This window comes from Sturnira hondurensis, unplaced genomic scaffold (genome assembly GCF_014824575.4).
Source record: "Sturnira hondurensis isolate 20B ecotype Veracruz unplaced genomic scaffold, ASM1482457v3 Scaffold0010448, whole genome shotgun sequence".
Classification (NCBI taxonomy): Eukaryota; Metazoa; Chordata; class Mammalia; order Chiroptera; family Phyllostomidae; genus Sturnira; species Sturnira hondurensis.
This window is the reverse complement of record NW_028083079.1, coordinates 2,692,608-2,710,365: the sequence shown is the minus strand read 5'-3', so window position 1 is coordinate 2,710,365 and position 17,758 is coordinate 2,692,608. Positions and strand designations below refer to the sequence as shown.

At 45.8% G+C, this 17,758-nt stretch overlaps 1 protein-coding gene across 2 annotated transcripts in view; it reads left to right on the top strand.

Annotated features, from left to right (window-relative positions):
• ASTN2 (astrotactin 2) overlaps positions 1–7,919 on the top strand; it is an 829,294-nt gene extending 821,375 nt beyond the window's left edge. For both annotated transcript variants that reach the window (XM_037059148.1, XM_037059147.1), the window contains exon 23: positions 7,103–7,919. In XM_037059148.1, the coding sequence (XP_036915043.1) occupies positions 7,103–7,340 (238 nt within the window). In that variant the 3' untranslated portion in view covers positions 7,341–7,919. The remainder of the gene's footprint in view (positions 1–7,102) is intronic.
• The last annotated feature ends 9,839 nt before the right edge of the window (positions 7,920–17,758 follow it).

Sequence of the window (17,758 nt, the reverse complement as noted above, 5' to 3'; positions counted from 1 at the left end):
ATTAGCCTCTGCCATGGTCTGAATGTTTGTGTCTCCCCCAGATTTGTATGTTGAAGGCGAATCTCCAATTCAGTGGTGTTAGGGAGTGGGGCCTTTGGGAAATGATTAGATCATGAGGGTAAATCCCTCATGAAAGGGATTAGGGCTCCCATAAAAGGTACCTCAGGAAGAGCCTTTGCCCCTTCCGCCACGTGAGGGCTCAGAGAGGAAGTGCCATCAGTGTCTGCAGGCGCCATGTGCCTAGACTTCTAGCCTCCAGGGTTGTAAGAACAAGTTTCTGTTTTTTTAACAGCCACCCATTCTGTGGTGTCTTGTTATAGTAGCCTGAATAGACTAAGACAAACTCCTTTCTAAAAGGTAATTGGATTTGCTCATCTCCAGTGAGGCAGAGATGAAGGATTCATTATACATTTAGAGGACTGCAAGTTTTGAGTTCTTTTTGTTATATTGAGTCAAAATTTGCCTTCTGTCAATTTTAAAATGGCCCTGTGGGTAAAACTTGGGTGCCCTGCAGCATAGATCTGATACCCTATTCCCTCACCCTGTTAACCCTGGTCAAATCGTTTAACCAGCCTGGGGCTCACTTTTACCATCTGAAGACTGGGGATAAAGTACACACTCTAGAATTGTGGTGAGAATTGTGTTATAGTTGATGTTGCAGAGGTTTTTAGCACATAGAAGATACTCAATCAATTGTAGCCATTATCATCACTGACTCATTTTTCCCACCACTCGACTTTAGTTACTGTAACAACAAAACCATTTGCCTAAATCCCCCTATCAGTGGACACATTCCACTTGCTTTCAGCATTTGAGACAACCTTCAGAATCATGGTCTGGCTACAATTTGAATATATCCCTCTTACCAGAATTGACCAGGGTTCTTTGGATGACCAGGACAGCATACATGAAGTCATCACTTCCCTTAATCTGCCCTCTCCACTTCTGGAGATGGTGTTCCAAGTTTTAGCAGCCACATCATGCCCTCAATCCTCATTAAGCTTGAGGTCAGCTATCACAGAGACTTTTAAGCTCAACTCAAGGAGGCTGGGAGGAGGGAAAGGGGCCAACAGGAATGTTTCCTTACTGCCTCTTCTCCACCTCTCCACTCCAAGCCCCCTTACAAATTAGGTCTCTTTGCGATAACTGTGTCAACAACAGATTGGGTAATAGTCCTGGGAATAGAATAGTTGGTCAAAGGTTCTACAATTCCTGGGGAAGTGGCATCGTATCCCAGCCCCTGACTCTTTCCCAAGCCAGCCCCATCTCAATCCTGCCAGCTGATACAACCAATAAATTAATGTGTGGTGGCCCTCCTTCACCTCTTGCTTCCTATCCCAGAGGGCTTGAGCTCTGTCTGCAAGGAGAAAGAGATCACTTTCAGTATTTGAGAAATGTGGCCACTCTGACCCATGACCTCTACCTCCAGGGAAGGCTTGGAGCATGCCTGGCCTTTCCTTTATGGATCTCTGTTGCCCACAGCTTATTACCCAGAACCGTTGCCTTTAGTATCTCACTCCCCCGTCCTCCTCTACAGCTTTTGAGCACTTCTACCCCTTCTCTCCATGGATGTATCCTCTGAACTCTTCTGTCTTGGTGGCCTGAATGCAAACCAATGTGCTGTGGCATTGCTTATGGTGGAGAGAGAGCAGAGGTCAGTTAAGCAAAATGATATTGGAGTAGTGCCTATTATGTACAGACTCTTGTGCCGGATGCCTGTCTATGCCAGTCATTTCATTGTTGCCTAACATCCCCACAGGAGAAGCATCTCTGTCCCAATTTACAAATGAAGAAGCTGAGGCTCATTGAAGAGCAGTGACTTGTACTAATCAGGTGCTGTCTCTTCTCAGGTGCTACCCTGAACCATGGCTAGCTAGCATTTAGGGGGAGCTAACCAAGTTACCCAGGCTCTCTTATCCTCTCCCAAATACTGTTATTATCCCCCCTTTCCTGACATGGTCACTAAAAGTTCGTGGCAATGAAGAACTTGCTCATGATCCACATGTCTAAGTAGTAGAGCTAAGATTTGAATCTGGGGCTTCAAAGCCAAATATTTCATTTCAACTCTATCTATCGTCTCACTCTGGAGGGGCTAACCCCATGCCTTTCTATCTACCTGAAAAAAATGTGTAATCATTGAAGGCCTAGCTTAGATATTTCACCATCTAGGAAGACTTCTCTGAGCCCCTAAACTAGTGATTAGGTGCCCATTTTAGATATTCTCATAGCACCTAGCATGTTCTTCAACCCAGCACTCTGCCCCTATTTTAGAAGCTGTTACTATTTTGGTCTGGCTGTCTCTTACCACTGACTTATAAAGATGCTCAAGGCTCACACCAGTACAAATGATGCTGGTGGTGGCAGACATGGCAATGATGGTGGTGAGATTTTCTAATACATATAAGGGGCTTACTATGTGCCAAACAGTTTCCTAAGAGTCTTACACATATTACTGAATCATCGCTATAACTCTATGAGGTAGGAGGTGTCATTCCCTTTTATAAATGAGGAAACAAAGAACAAGGACTTTTGTAAAAGCACAGAGAGAAAAGGCAAACCAGCACCCCTAAGAACAATGACACCTGGATGTGTTCCCCACCTTGTTCTGGCAGCCTGCCTTACTCTCCCACAATTCAATTCTCCTCAAAGCAGCCAGGAATGTTTTTTTTTTAATAGATTTTCTTTTAGTTCTTTTTAAAAATGAAAGTATTTTATTGATTATGCCATTGCAGTTGTCCCATTTCCCTCTCTTAATTCCCCTCCACCCTGCACACCCCCTCCCCACCACATTCTCCCCCTTTAGTTCATGTCCATGTGTCTTAAATTCTTTAGCTTCTACATTTCCTACCCTACTCTTGCCCTCCCCCTGTCTATTTTCTTCCCACCGTCTATGCTACTTATTCTCTGTACCTTCTCCCCTTCTCCTCCTCCCAATCCCTGTTGCCTACCTTCCATGTGATCTCCATTTTTGTGGTTCTGCTCCTGATCTAGCTGTCCTCTTAGTTTGCTTTTGTTTTAGGTGTGGTTGTTAATAACTGTGAGTTTTCTGTCCTTTCACTGTTCATATTTCTTATCTTCTTTTTCTTAGGTAAGTCCCTTTAACATTTCATATAATAAGGACTTGGTGATGATGAATTCCTTGAACTTGACCTTATCTGAGAAGCACTTTATCTGTCCTTCCACTCTAAATAAAAGCTTTGCTGGATAGAGCAATCTTGGATGTAGGTTCTTGCCTTTCATGACTTGGAATACTTCTTCCCAGCCCCGTCTTGCCTCCAAGGTCTCTTTAGAGAAATCAGCTGACAGTCTGATGGGAACTTTTTGGTAGGTGACTCTCCCCTTATCTCTTGCTGATTCTAGAATTCTCTCCTTCATTTTAATCTTGGGTTATGTAGTTATGATGTGCCTTGGTGTGTTCCTCCCTTAGTCCACCTTCTTTGGGACTCTCTGAGCTTCCTGGACTTCCTGGAAGTCTATTTCCTTTGTCAGATTAAGGAAGTTCTCCTTTATTATTTGTTCAAATAAGTTTTCCACTTGTTGCTCTTCCTCTTCCCCTTCTGGTACCCCTATAATTTGGATGTTGGAACATTTAAAGGTGTCCTGGAGGTTCCAAGCCTCTCCTCATTTTTTTGAATTCTTGTATCTTTATTCTTTTCTGTTTGTTTGTTTCTTTCTTCCTTCTGGTCCACTTCCTTGATCTGAGTCCCAGTTTTCTTCCCTTCTCTATCGGTTCCCTGTGCATTTCCCTTCATTTCATTTAATGTAGCCTTCATTTTTTCATCTAATTTGCAAAAAAAAACAAAAAAAAAAAACCAGTTCTGTGAGCATCCTGATTACCAGTGTTTGAATTGTGCGTCTGATGGGTTGGGTATCTCTTAATCGCTTAAAAGTATTGGCTCTGGGGCTTTGATTTGTTCTTTCATTTGAGTTACAACTTTTTGGTCTTGTTGCATATATTACGCATGAGGGGCAGAGCCTTAGGTGTTCACCAGGGCGGAGCAACCCTGGTCACTGGGTTGTGACGCTGTATGTGGGGGTGGGGTCAGAGGGAGCAATGGCGCTTGCTCTGCTCCCTCTTGGATTTCAGTTCCCTCTGCTGCTTCCCACAAGCAAATTGGGCCCTTCTGGTGCTGGTTCCCGGGTGGGTGGGTTTTTGTACATTCTAGGACCCTGTGGGTCTCTCTAACGAACTCTCCTGTGAGTCTGGGAGTCTCTCCCAGCACCTTAACCCCAACAAATGTTTCCAATCAGTGTCTTTAGGGTTTATTTCCCAGTGCTGGGGCCCTGGGCTGTGTGGTCTGTCTTGCTTCTGTTTTTTGCCTAGTTTATCTGTGAGCTAATGTGCGTCCACAGTCAGCCAACCACCTTGCTTGCCTCACTGGGTCTGCTCGTTTTCTCCCTGTGCCCCAGGTCAGCCAGCCACAGCTTTTTCCTACCACAACCCCTCTCTGCTGGCCACCGACTCTGCCCCTGCCCCTCTTACTGGTCTGGAAGTTCATTGTCTGTACTTCCATACAGGTCAATTTTCTGTCTGTTGTGGTTGTGTTTTTGTTTCTAAATCTTTGTTGTCCTTAAATTTGGTTCTGTGGGAAGGCACAGTATTTCCACCTATGCCTCCATCTTGGCTGGAAGTTTTCCAGGAATGTTTTTAAACACTGTGGCTCTGAACCTCTTACTCTGCTGCTCGACACCCTTCAGTAACTTCCCTGCTTGCCCTGAGACAATACCCATATACAACATTAATTGAGGGCTTGTTATTGATTGATTTGTGCTTCTTTTTTTATTGTGTAGACCACCCTTGGTGATGGATATGCTTATTATTTGTATCGTATAGGCAAGGAAACTGAGGCAAAACTGGTTAAATAATTTCACCTATATCACAGAACTAGTAAGTGGCTGAGCAGGGATTAGAACCCAAGCAGTCGGGCTCCAGGGCCTGTACGATGAACCATTACTTTATACACCAAAGGCACTTGTTGGGTTTCCCACTGTGTCTTCACTAGCATGCCAGATTCCAGCTGTAAGTTTTCAGAATAAGTTCTAAGCAATTCCTCATGCCTATGCCTCGAACTATGCCTCTTGTTATGTCTTAGCCCTCTTCATTACCTGACTACTCCTTTTATGAAACTCAACACAAACTCCCCACCTACTAAGGTGTCTTCTTGGATCTCCCTAATCCTACCTAGGCACAGTCCTTTCTTTTCCACAGATCCTGTGCCTCCGTAAATCACTGTTTCTGCCACTTGTGTTGTGACTTTTAATTTGTCTGTCTTCCCCACTGGATGGGGAGCTCAGCCATATAATAAATGCTCAATAAATGAGTAGCCAAAGACTTTATCCCCTCAGACTTCACAGCAATCCTATTTCTCAAGAGAAGAAGCAGGCTCAGAGGCGTTCAGTAAGTTTCCCAAGGACGCGGAGCTGTTAAGGAACAGGGCAAGAGCTCCAGTGAGGAGGGGTGAGGAGTGAACTCCTCAGGCTGCTCCCCTAGAGGTGCCTGCCAGAAGGAGTGAGGACTGTGGGCAGCGCAGCTACTCGAGTGCAATTATGAAGCTATGAATTCTTGGCACCTCGGGAAATATTCCACCCGAGTGGTGAACCATACAAAGAGGACTTTTTGAAAGGCGCCTCGTAAATTGTGCCCACAAAAACCTACACACGTAAGCCCAGCCCTTTTCCAGCCGCCATGCAGGTGCCTGACACAGTCTCCCAGTTGTGGGGTCTGTCGTTATAAAACGTCCCACCTCCTGGGGTCTCAGGGGCACAGAGAGGACAGCAGGAGGGAGCCTGTTATTTAGCCTCTTGGGATTCCTGAGCATCTAGAAGGTGATCGGATGGAAAGAAAAGTGGATTCCACAGGAGGCAGGCACATGTACAGGGAGGGGTATGGCCAAGGAAAAGGACATTTCTTTCCGTCTCTAAACCTATTTCCACATCTTTAATGAGAGCAAGTCAGACTGGCTCCTTGGTTCTCAACCGGGAGTTCCCTGGCCATCTGGTGGGCAGAGGTCTGGGGATGCTGCTAGATGTCCTATGACACAGCCTCCACAGCAAAGACTATTCCTGCCTTTGATAAACCTAGACGACGTAATCTCGAAGATCTTTGCCGGCTTTAATTTTCTATGCAGCCATGACCTCTCCTTGGGGACCCTCACTCGGTGCCGGATGAAGTAAATGATGATCGCCATAGTGCAGAGTGATTCTTGCTTAGACTACTATTCACTGTGACCTTGATCCTGAGACATCATCGTAACTATTCTTTATAACAGTAGCTGCCATTTATCAGATGCTTACTCTGTGCCAGGCTTCGGGCATGTCTCATAGTTAGTCTCACAGTCAATGTAAGAAGGTGGGACCGCCATCCCTGTTGTAGAGAAGAGAAAAATGAGATACAGAGAAGTTCCGATTTGGGGACATGTGCACTAGGCTTTGATGTAAGATTCCCAAATTTCCTGACCGTGAGAAAAGAATGTGAGGGAATTAGAGAAGCCTGAGAGCACAGTTAAAGAGGGACTTGTGGGTTTTCAAGGCCTAGATTCAAACACCCAACTCCAATGGTCACCTTGATGTTTGACCTTGGCTGAGTAATGTCATTTCTCTGAGCCTTCAGGCTTCACAATTATTAAGTGTTAATGCAAAGAACAGTATATTCAGGGCTGTTGTAAAGATTAAATAAAAAATGTTAAATGTATATTAAGCGCTTAATTTCTAGCACGTGACATCAGTGTATTTTGGTTATTATAGTTGTTGTTTATTATTATAACAATTTCCACTGGGTAAAATTCCCAAAGCTGATGGTGTTATGCCTCCTAGGACCCTCCTCTGTTAGTAGTAAAAATGTTAGGTCAAAGGTTATCCTTCTTTTCCATTTTTGAGACATTGCTCAGTTGGAGAGGATAAGGTGATTTTTCAAAAATGATTTTCGAATAAGTGTTTGAAGTACCACGCTCACATCAGGCAGAGATAAAAAATTGCTGGGACAGTAAGCTGTAATTTGTCTGTTGCTCTGTCTTCAACCCTCAAAGGCTTCACCCGCCACCCCCCCCTTGACCAGGCCCCTTGATCAGGACTTCTCCTGCTACTGTTTCCTCCTCCCTTTCAGGAAGGCCCACCTGATCCTGCGGCGGCTGGAGAGGGTGAGCAGCCACTGTTCCAGCCTCCTGCGGAGCGCCTACATCCAGAGCCGCGTGGACACCGTGCCCTACCTTTTCTGCCGCAGCGAGGAAGTCCGGCCTGCGGGTATGGTGTGGTACAGCATCCTCAAGGACACCAAAATCACGTGCGAGGAGAAGATGGTGTCCCTGGCCCGAAACACGTATGGGGAGTCCAAGGGCCGGTGAGGGAGGGCACCACCCTCCATGAGCACAGAGACTCTCCGTGGGAGGGGGAGCAGTACTCTCGTGGATCCTGGGGTCTGGGTGGGCTGGGGGCAGCTGAGGATGCGCTTGGCAATGAGGCTTGCCGGCAAGGCCAAAGCAAACTCTCTTGTGGATAGGCGACAGAGAACTTCGCAACCACTGGAATTATCCATGTCACTCTATCTTTTATTTTTTTCTAAGATATGATTTGACTCTATCAAAGTCTCTCCGTTTTAAACATTTTCTTATGGATGGTGGTCAGTTCTGAGGCGGGAGCTTTCAGGTGGAGACCAAGCGGCCTTTCTTCTTCTTCCTTCCTGCTGCCACTCAGCTTCCTTCCAGCCATGGACCCCGAGAGGAGACCTGTGGAGAGACAATCAGACCTCTTCAGCATCTGGAAGAAGGCCTCATGGATTGTTGCAGTGAGGAAGCTTGGGTCTTTAGAACTTTTTTTCCCAGATGGTATTGAGTTTGCAGGACCCCTGCCTCTTCCTGCTACCCGGGGGTCTGCTCAGAGTCCCTGCAGGACTTTCCATGCATTAAAAACTCCTATTGTCTCTCTTTCTGCTTGGGTAGTGTTTCTTACCAATGGGGGACCTCTGTTTACTCCCTCAACAAATACATGTTGATTGTATGTTATATGCCAAGCATGGGCATGGAACGAAAGACAAAGAAGCTCCCTGCTCTTGGGGAACTTATCATCCAGTGGAAGTAGAGAAGTGATCTGGTGATTTCAGGCAAGGATATGGGAAAGATAGAGGTTCTTTGAACTCACTATTGGGTCATTAGAAAAAGTGGAGGGTCCTGAAATGCTGTTTTGAAAAAATGATACCTACGCTCAAAGGATGGGGAGGAAAAATCCAGACAGAGGGAAGAAGCCTGGGATTTGCTCCAGTCAGCTGGAGCACCATGAGCAAAAGCCCAGAGAGAGGAGAAAACATAACTTATTCAAGGGCTGAAAGCATTTTCATTGAGAATAGAGATTAAAGTAGGAAGCATCAAGGGGTGAGGAGCTAGGCAAGGCTTCAGAAGCCTTGAATAAAAAGTTTGACAGTATTTGAAGTAACAACCACCACAGAACATTCATAAGAGTGAAATAGCCTATTTGCTCTTTATGAAAAAAAAGAAGAAAGAAAGAAAAACATTCCTGCTATAGGGTGGAGGTTGGAGTGGACAAAGCCCCAGAGAATGACTTATCATTTTCCAGGTAAGGTGATGACAGTTTGGATCCTGTAGTCATGGTGGACACAGTACACCTTTGAAATCTTGTAAATGACACTTGAACTGCTTCCAGTGTGTTACTTGGGAGGAGTACAAAGAGGCATTATAGATTTCTAACATCTTGACATTAGCTCAGAGAAGCTGGCAGCTAGAGGAAGTGGGATGTAGGTTTTACCATGCAAGGATGACACCTGTTACGGAGAAGAGTTGGGCACTGCAGGGGTTCAGAGAGACAAAGATGCTGAGTATCAGTAAATTATAAGTAGCTAAACTATGCTTACTTCTCAATATTAATGAGTGCTGATGAGATCAACAGATCCCTTCCTGTAAATCTACATGTCGAGGTTATTTCCACACCCCCAACCCTGGACTTTAATCCACGTGGAGAACCAAAGCAGAAGGAGGCTGTTCCAAATGACTCGGGTGCCTGGAGATATGCTCAACTTCCAACAACCTAAGCACAAAGGTGGTCTTTCAAGAAGTTGTGTGATTATTGGAATGACATTGCTGAAAGTATATAGGTGGAGTTCAGATGAATAAATTCTTCCCACAGTGTTGATGACTGTTCAGAGAGGAACCAACATCTTACCCGCTCCCCCCCCCACGCCCCCTGCAAAAGTAATACTTACCATTCATTGTGTACTTGCCTGTCTTTGTCAACTGCATGTTTCACTTATGGTATAAAAGAATACTATAGACTGGGTGACTTTTAAACCATTTTGTTTCTCATAGTTCTGGAGGTTGGGAAGTCCAAGATCAAGGCGTCAACAGATTTGGCGTCTGGTGAGCAACCTCTTCTTACTTCACAGGTGGCAGTCTTCTCCCTGTGTCCTCACATGGTGAAAGAAAGGGAAAAGGGAAAAGGGAACTCTCTGAGTCTTCCTTTCTAAGGGCCCTAATCCCATTCACAATGGCCCCACCCCCACAACCTAATCACCTCCCAGAGGCCCCGCCTCCAAGTACCATTACATTGGGCATTAGGTTTCAAAATATAAATTCAGGGTGGACACAGGCCACACGGCAAACCCTGTTCTAAATTCCTCTTGTATATGCACTTTCTTAAATCGTAGGTCCCGAGCCTTTGCCGAGTCTCCTCCTTGCTGTAGCTTTCCATTGTCTTGACCCAACCTGAAGAAAAAGTTAGCGCAACTGTTGCAGAAAATTAAACTTCCCAATGTGCTGGGGCTGTGGTCTGAACCTGGTTAAGTCTGAATCTGACTGCTGCCATTCACCAGCTATTACTTTGGGTGAGTAAGCTGATGTCTGAACGTCAGTTTTGTTGTCAACAAAATGGGGTCAGTGGTAGTCCAACCTGATGGATTTTTGTGAGACCTAAGCAAGAGAGTAACTCTAGTGCATCCAACACACTATAGAGTATTTTTTTCCTCCCAAGAGAGACAATAGGCATAAGGCTATGAATCTTGGGATGATAACTAGGAAATTTTGCCTGAAAAAAGGTTTACAGAAGTCTTATTAAGAGATAGAATGAGTAACTAACAACCTTGACGTGTATGAATTGTAACTTGTATAAAAAATTTAACTCACAGAGGTGGCCATGATGATGGAACTTAACCCAAAAGCAAAAACTCTAAGGAGAAGTCCGTGGTTTTCTTTGAGGCTCTCAACAGACAGCTGTGGACTCTGGATAGTTGCTCAGTTGGCCAACTTAGCTGGCCCCTGAGAATATCTGCAGTCAGGCTGTCGCCAGCCTGGCCTTCTGTCCACATTCCTCTCTGGTTTCAGTCTTTGTTTCCTGACACTGTGGAGCCTATCACCCTTACCAGCCACCATAATGCTCTCCAGAGTGAGATTCCAGAAGCCTGACTATACAGGTGTGTGTGTGTGTTTGCCCTGCCATGACAAGAAAGGAGGTTAGACCGTTAAGCCAATATTTGTTAAGATGTTTCATTGGAAAAATCAAAATAAAAAATATTGAAGTATGAATGAGGCTGCTGGGTCCAGCACCCACCCTGGCCTCTGCATGGCCACATGGATTTGTGTGCTGCCACGGAAAATGCCAGGGGAGCTCATGTCCCACTATGCTGGCAGAGAAGGGACTTGTTGTGTGGGCTCCACCATTGAGTAAAGAAGTTGTGAACACACAGAGGTTTGTATTGGGGTGCCCAGGAAATCTCCCCCAGATAACTCCCATATACTCTATGGTTAAAGAGTGTCTTCTTTGGGTAGACTTTACGGTAAAGAGTGAACTGCATACATACATGCTGATAACTACCATATATGGTGTCCTCATCACATCAACAGTTCTACATACATATGTCATTTAACCATGTACAAAACAGTCACGTGCTGTTATGACTACCATTTTACAGTGAAAGGAACTGAGGTTTAGGCAGGTTGAATAATCTGTCCCCAATCTTATAGCTACAACAGTAAACACTGATATTGAGATACTGAGATCTAAATTTGGGCAGACTAATATTTTGAATTGGTGAGCACTAGGCTTACTACCTTCTTAGGCAAATGCATGCAATGCCACATTCTTCGTCTTAAGTCAGAAGCTAAGTCCTTCTAGTGCTCAGCCTATATCCGAGTACTAATTTCTGGGTTTGGTTTAGTGAGATGAACAGGAACCAGACCCTTTCCTTAAGGAACTCCCTGAACTTAGCTAACTGAATACAGTGTGATAACATCAGACATTTTTGAGTCATGCCAACATGGGCTTAAATATTGGCTGTGCAATTTTTAGTGAAAAAGGGCAAGCACAACATGGTCTTGCTAAAAGGAGGCTCGGGTTCGCTGACATTAAATTGTCCTCCTGTGGCCTCACTTTCTTCACCTACAAAGGGGATAAATACACAACTCAAAGGACTATTGGGAAGATTAAATTAAGTAATAGATAAAGTTAATATTATATATATATTTAAATTGTCATTGGGTGCTTGAAAAGAAAAGTTCTCAATAAATAGTTATTACAATGGCTTATTTATACGAGAAAGGATGGGTACAATTAACTCTGCCATTGGAAGGCAGGCCTCAGGAAAGCCTTCACAGTCAAAGGATGTTCAGTTAGTGGAACTATAGGGAAAGGGCATTATGAGTAGAGAGACCGACATATTGGTCTGAGGGATGGTGAGTAAGTGGTGTGGGCTAAGACACAGAGGCTGTGTTTGGAGAGCTTGGCAGAAGCATACCATGCTGGCCATTGAAAAGCATTGAACTGAACACAGGTATGTTACATGGGCAGAAGAGCAGTTTGAAAAGACTCTACTGGCTGCAGGTAGGAGAGTGGGGAGAAGGGAGAGAGCCAGTGGCATGGAGACTACGTAGGATAGGATAGGATAGGATAGGATAGGATAGGATACTAGATAAGTATTGTTAAAGAGGGAGGTGATGCCTGAGCCAGAATCATTGCAGTGGTGAGGCTGGATCTGAGTGGTATCAAGAATGTTGAGTCACCAGGACTTACTAACTTCCCTTTGCCCTCTAGTGTCTGAATGCTAGAGTAGACAGAACCAGTTGGGGCATGAAGTAGATGATAAATCAAATGGCTCAGTGGACAGGGTATGCATAAGGCACAATTTACATCATGCAAGTACAGTAACTGGAACATATTAGAACTAAAAATATCACTTTACTTAATGTGGAAATCATGCATGGACCTGTGTATCACTATGCACCAGTATGTTATGGCTTCCAAATGCAGGCATGTGAACCATACTGATGGGCTATGTAAAGCCAGTGTAGAATATTATGGAAGAATGAGATACCAGACTTATGGGAAGAGTGTTGAATTCTCCCTCCTCCTCATCTCCTCCCTTTTCTTATTTTTTCTTCCTTCCCCTCCTCCTCCATCATTATCATCATCGTCGTCACCATCATCACCACCACCACCACCATCACCACCACCATATCCTCACCTAATTACCATGACCATTTAATTGATTGCTTGCTTACCATATGCCAGATTCTTTAGCTATGTAATATTTTACACTCCTCAAAACAACTCTGTGATACATAAATTATGATTCCCACTTTATAGATCAGGCAATTAAATCCTGCATGTTTTAAGAAACTCCCTGGCCTTACACAGCTAGGAAGTGGCAGAACCAAAATTTCAGCCCAGGTGTCATCTATGCTCTGTTGCCTCCTGAGGTGAGGAGCCCTGGGGTCTAGACCTGCCTCTGTAGCAGAGTGGCTGGATGGCCTTGAGCAAGCCATTTACCTTTTGTGGGTCCTGGTTCTTCATATGTCTCCACCACATGGGGAAGATGCATGCGCCATGGCCATGCAGGATTATATTAGACAGTGACTCATATACAAGGAATATTTGCCACCTCTCTCCCTTTTATCTTCACCACCTCCCTTTGAAGTTGACAAAGGCAGAGTGAATGTCTCCACTCGGCCAGTCCAGAGTGGGCTAAGACCCGAGCGAGGCCGGAGCAGAGCCTGCACCCCCAGCCAACTCTACTGCCCCAGAGGCAACCCCAGTCTCACACGCATGGCCGTACAAGCCACTGGTTGCTAAAGGTCCAGGAGCCTTGGACAAGTGGTCTTTCCATGTCTCGCTATTCTCTTCTGCCAACTGGGGAAAATAGTAACACCCCTGGAAAGGTTTTAGTGAAAATGAAATGGGTCGGCATATCAGATACTTAGAACAGTGCCTGGCGCATAACAAGTAAGTGTTAGTTGCTGTTATTCTTGTACTCAGCACCCTATCCTGTAGCCGCACTGAGAAATCTCAAAGAGTGCCCTCACATGCGCTCCCTTGTAGCCTCGGCATGTGCTGCTCCCTCTGCTGGAGTTGCCCTTCCAGCCCGGCCGACTCAGCTGAAATGTTCACTGGCCCCCTGAGACCTTATGTCACTCCCAGAAGTTGGTAACTCTTTCCTCTGAGGTCTTAGAGTGGTGACTCCTTGCCTCCTTCTAGCATTCTTCTCACTGAATAGCATTGTCCTGTTAGGACCATGAACAACACAAGGTCGTGGACTGGGTAAGATTCTCTGTATTCATTGGACTTAGGTCATAATAAACTTAGCTCATCCAGTAAAATTGAGCTTGATGCATAGAATGAGGGGACCCTGAGGGAGGATCCCCAGGAAGCACATGCAGGCCTAGGATCCCTTGAGAAGAGTGGCCCTTCCCGTGTACATCATCAGTGCAGCATACCAGGGGGCTGGAAAGAATGCCGTGGCCAGTCCACGGGCTTTATGTGGGGGTGTGCCTTTTAACTGGCCTCTTCCTGTAAAACAGCCAGACCCCAAAAGGCGCTCACTGTCTGTCTCCCTTTGGAAACTTTGCTGCATGTATTTGTACATGTTACAGCTGAAGCCAAGGTGATCCTGTTTTATAGGAGTTGGCAGCGGTGGAGGGCGAGGGGCTACAGGTGTGCTCTGGTGGACAAGTATGTGTGTGCGCACATGTGTGCTTGTTAGAGAAAGAAAGAGACCGTCAGAGGCAGAGACAGAGTCCAGGAGAGATGAGGAGGCTGGGCAAGAAGCTATTAGTTCTGGGACCAGTGAGCCCCACAAGTGGGAAGTTAAGATTCAGATTCCGGACCCGGCTCTGGCCCTCACAGGCTGTGGGATCCTGGGCCAATTTCTGCCTCATGTTTCTCTCAGTATCTTTTCATAAACATATTGGCTATACTAGAACATCACTGAAGAATCCTTCCGCTTGAATATTCCAAGATTTCCAAGCCCTCAGGGGCCCACAACTGGAAGCAAAGCAAGTACACAACTCTATCAATTTGTAGAGGACATCGAGGTTTCCAAAGCAAACTCCCAGAAGAAAGTTTGCTTTGTGATATTCATACCTTGCCCATTGAGTTCTCGTTAACCCTTTAGGTGTCTCTTGTCCCCTAATATGTAAACTTCTGGGCTGGGCCATGTTTAATGTCTGCCCAAGACAGGTCAAAGCATACCCCAGGTGGTCAGAAAACATGTGCTGATGTGGTTCTACCTAGGCTCCAAACCACTGTTATTTGATCAGTCTACTGATCGTGAACAAGGGAAGCTGAGGCTGGATTAGGATTTACCCAGGGGCTCCGGCACAGGCCTTTGGACTTCCTTCTTCTGACTCGCGGAGCAGTCCCCTTCGCCAAAGGTCCATGTATAGGATTGCCTAAGGGGGCTAAAAGACCGTCTGTATAGGAACTGGAAAAAACATGCCCAAATGGAAGGCCTGAGCATTCTTTCCCTTGGCCAAACAGGCGAGTGTCTTGGGATTCAGATTAGAATGACGAACTTTGATAACAATAAGAGGAATAATTGCCATTTGCCAAGCACTTTGCAAGGCTGGGGTCTCTGCCAAGCACGCCACTTGCAGTATCTCATTTAGTTGCCACTCGTACCCCATAATGGTCAAGACTCCATTTTACAGAATGAGTCTTGAGGCACCAGGATGTTAGGTGATGAGCCTGGAGTCACACCATTTGTACCACCTAAGATATAGTTCTAACTCAAGATACAGTGATGCTATAGCTCTGTTCTTCTAACCATGGCAGAAGCCAGGGCTCCCACTTTAGACAAAGGAAGGCTGAGGGCCAGAAGGAAAAGAACCTGTCCAAGGTCAAGGTCGTGCGGCTGGCAGAACCAATAGTGGAACATTCGCTGATTTTATCTCCAGTGCTTTCCTGACCTCTCAGTAACCTCAGGCCCATCCCCTCTCTTGACGTCTGGGCAGGTAGGGAGGGGCAGAGAAGAAAGCCTTACCTCTGTTCAGTAAGCAAGACCCGTGCCAAGTCAGGCCAGCCTCCCCAGGTGGTTCTGTAGTACAAATACCAGCCTGGTTGCAGCTCACTAGTTTTTATGATCAGGGATGACGTAGTTTCTTCACTCACTTGCAGGCTATTCAACTCCACAGTCAGCGAACAGCCTTCCTGGGGCAGCACAAGAAAGAGGCATGTGTTTCAGAGGGGCTGTCTGCGGGGAACAGCGAGGCTGGCCTTGCCTCATCGGAAAATAAAAACATGACCGATTAGCTGTGTGGCCTTGGGCAAATGTCTTCTGTTGGGAACCTGAGCTCCCGTGACATGCAATTTGGAGACTTGAACTGAAACATCCGAATGGTTTGAAAGCTTGGGGGAAATACAGATTTCTAAGCCCCCTCACTGAGATTTCAATGTCTTTGGGAGAAGCCCCGGCATCTGTCTCCTTGCATGTTTCCCAGGTGACTTGGATGCACGTCATGTGTAAGAACTGCAGATCTAGATGTTCTCCAGGAGCGTTTCCAACAAGACCACAGAGAGTTCGTGAGTGTACGCAGAGACTCTACCAAGCCTGCTCTCCTCGCCAGACACACAGAGCCGAGGGGACGCACTCCTCTGTGGGCATTCAAGAGAACGGAATGGAGAGACCAGATTTGTCTTCATATAAAAGCTGTTGTGTGTGGGTGAGCTGGTGAGCTTTCCATGAACAGACAAGTACAAATTGAGGGTCAGCCAAGTTGAAGCTCAGGTCCCTGTGGCAAGGAACAAATTAACTACAGAAAGAACTGTTCAGGGATAGAGTAATTCTGAGGAATGATTACCAGTCTTTGGAGCCCGTCAAACTTGGATTTCAGTTCCAGCTTCCCCACGCATGGGAACTTTACAGACCTGAATTCAATTCTTCCGTGCGAAAAGTAGGAATCACCGGATTCATCTGCTTCCCTGGGACATTGTAGGGAAGACATTATAAATAACTAAGAAAGGGCCTGGCATAGATAGAGCCTGGCACACAGTAGATGCTTGTGGTTTGCTTTCTCTAAAGTTTTCACTTGTTCATTCCTTTGACATCACTGTCAGTTCCAGGAAAACCTAACTTCGGGGAGAAAGGTCTTCTCACCCAACCACATATTCTCTTACGTAAGATACCAGAGCTTGTGCTAAAAACAAAATCAGTAAACACTCACAGAACAAAGGATGCAGAAGTTTTAGTGGTTGGCTGGGGCATTGGAATGGGCCAGAGATGAGAACTTTATGCGCTTGTTCTTTTGAAGTCCGAAGTGAAGCTTAGGCCCAGTTGAGGATGGGCCAAGCTCAGGGCTCATTTTGCACCTCTGTAATTGGGTTAGTGGTATCTGGGCTTGTTTAATCTGCTTGTCTCAATGTCAGTTGGATCTATCAGTAACAGAGCACACTGCAGCCCTCAACGCTGGACAAAAACAACACATTTCTGGGCAGCAGTGACACAGGCGAGGGTGGTACTGGGTTCCATAGCCTCTTCATTATCCCAATCACTGCACAGCTCAGTGTCAAGTTTAAGCCTCCAATGTTGTGCCCCTGTTCTCACCCAGTCACTTTTTGTCTCATGTCTTACACCCGAGTAATGCTAAGTTGCTCAAAAGTCCCCACCCATTGCTTATTTTTCTAGACTTCCCTAACTTTGCTCATTCTGCTTTCATGAGCACACATACCCTTGGTATCTTTTTTCTTCTGCCTAACCAACTCTGTTAGGCCATTGCAATGTCTTTTTTTTTTTGGCTACTGAGCAATAGTTATTGCTTCTCAGCCAAAAAACACCCTATTTTCTTGGAAGAAGTGGGTGGAGAGCCGATTGGGGATGGTGTTGGTGGAACTTAAATCAAAGTCTTTTAATCTGCCATTGAAGATGATTCTTCTCATCACCCAGGCATATGACCTTCTTGTGCCAACCAGTCTCACTCCCAGGACTCAGAGTCTTAAGCAGAGTGAGGCAGGAAAGGAGCTTCTGGGGGTGTGTTGGCTGTAGGTTCAGGAGGAGATATCTTAGCTGTTCTTGCTGCGGAGCCTCTATAACAGTCTTGCTTTCTAGCTCCTTCAAGTCTTCTTCTCCATCCTTCTCTCACAGGTTGAAATCTATGGGCCAGGCTCCCCAAATGCTTGCCATAAGTTCTCTTTCTGCCAATCATGTTGCTGCTGCTTGCAACCTATGAATCCTGGCACAGGTAGTCAACCATGACTCGAGAGTGATGGGGGGTTTTGGAAGCTTTCCTTCAACTCTCAGATAGCAGGCTCACTTAGTCATTCATGTTAGTCCCATGGAGGACTTACTATGTGCTTGGTCCAGGGATGGAGTCAGGTAACACAAAGACTAGGTACCTGCCCTCTCTTCTGAGATCCCAAGTGTCTATGTTAGAGGCCTAACAGAGCATGTCAGGAAGCTCTGGGTCTGGAACTGTCTCCTGCTAAAGCTGTGTGGTCACCACAATGAGTGCTCCATTCATCTCTGGGCCTCCAGGACCCAGCACAGTGCCTGGTA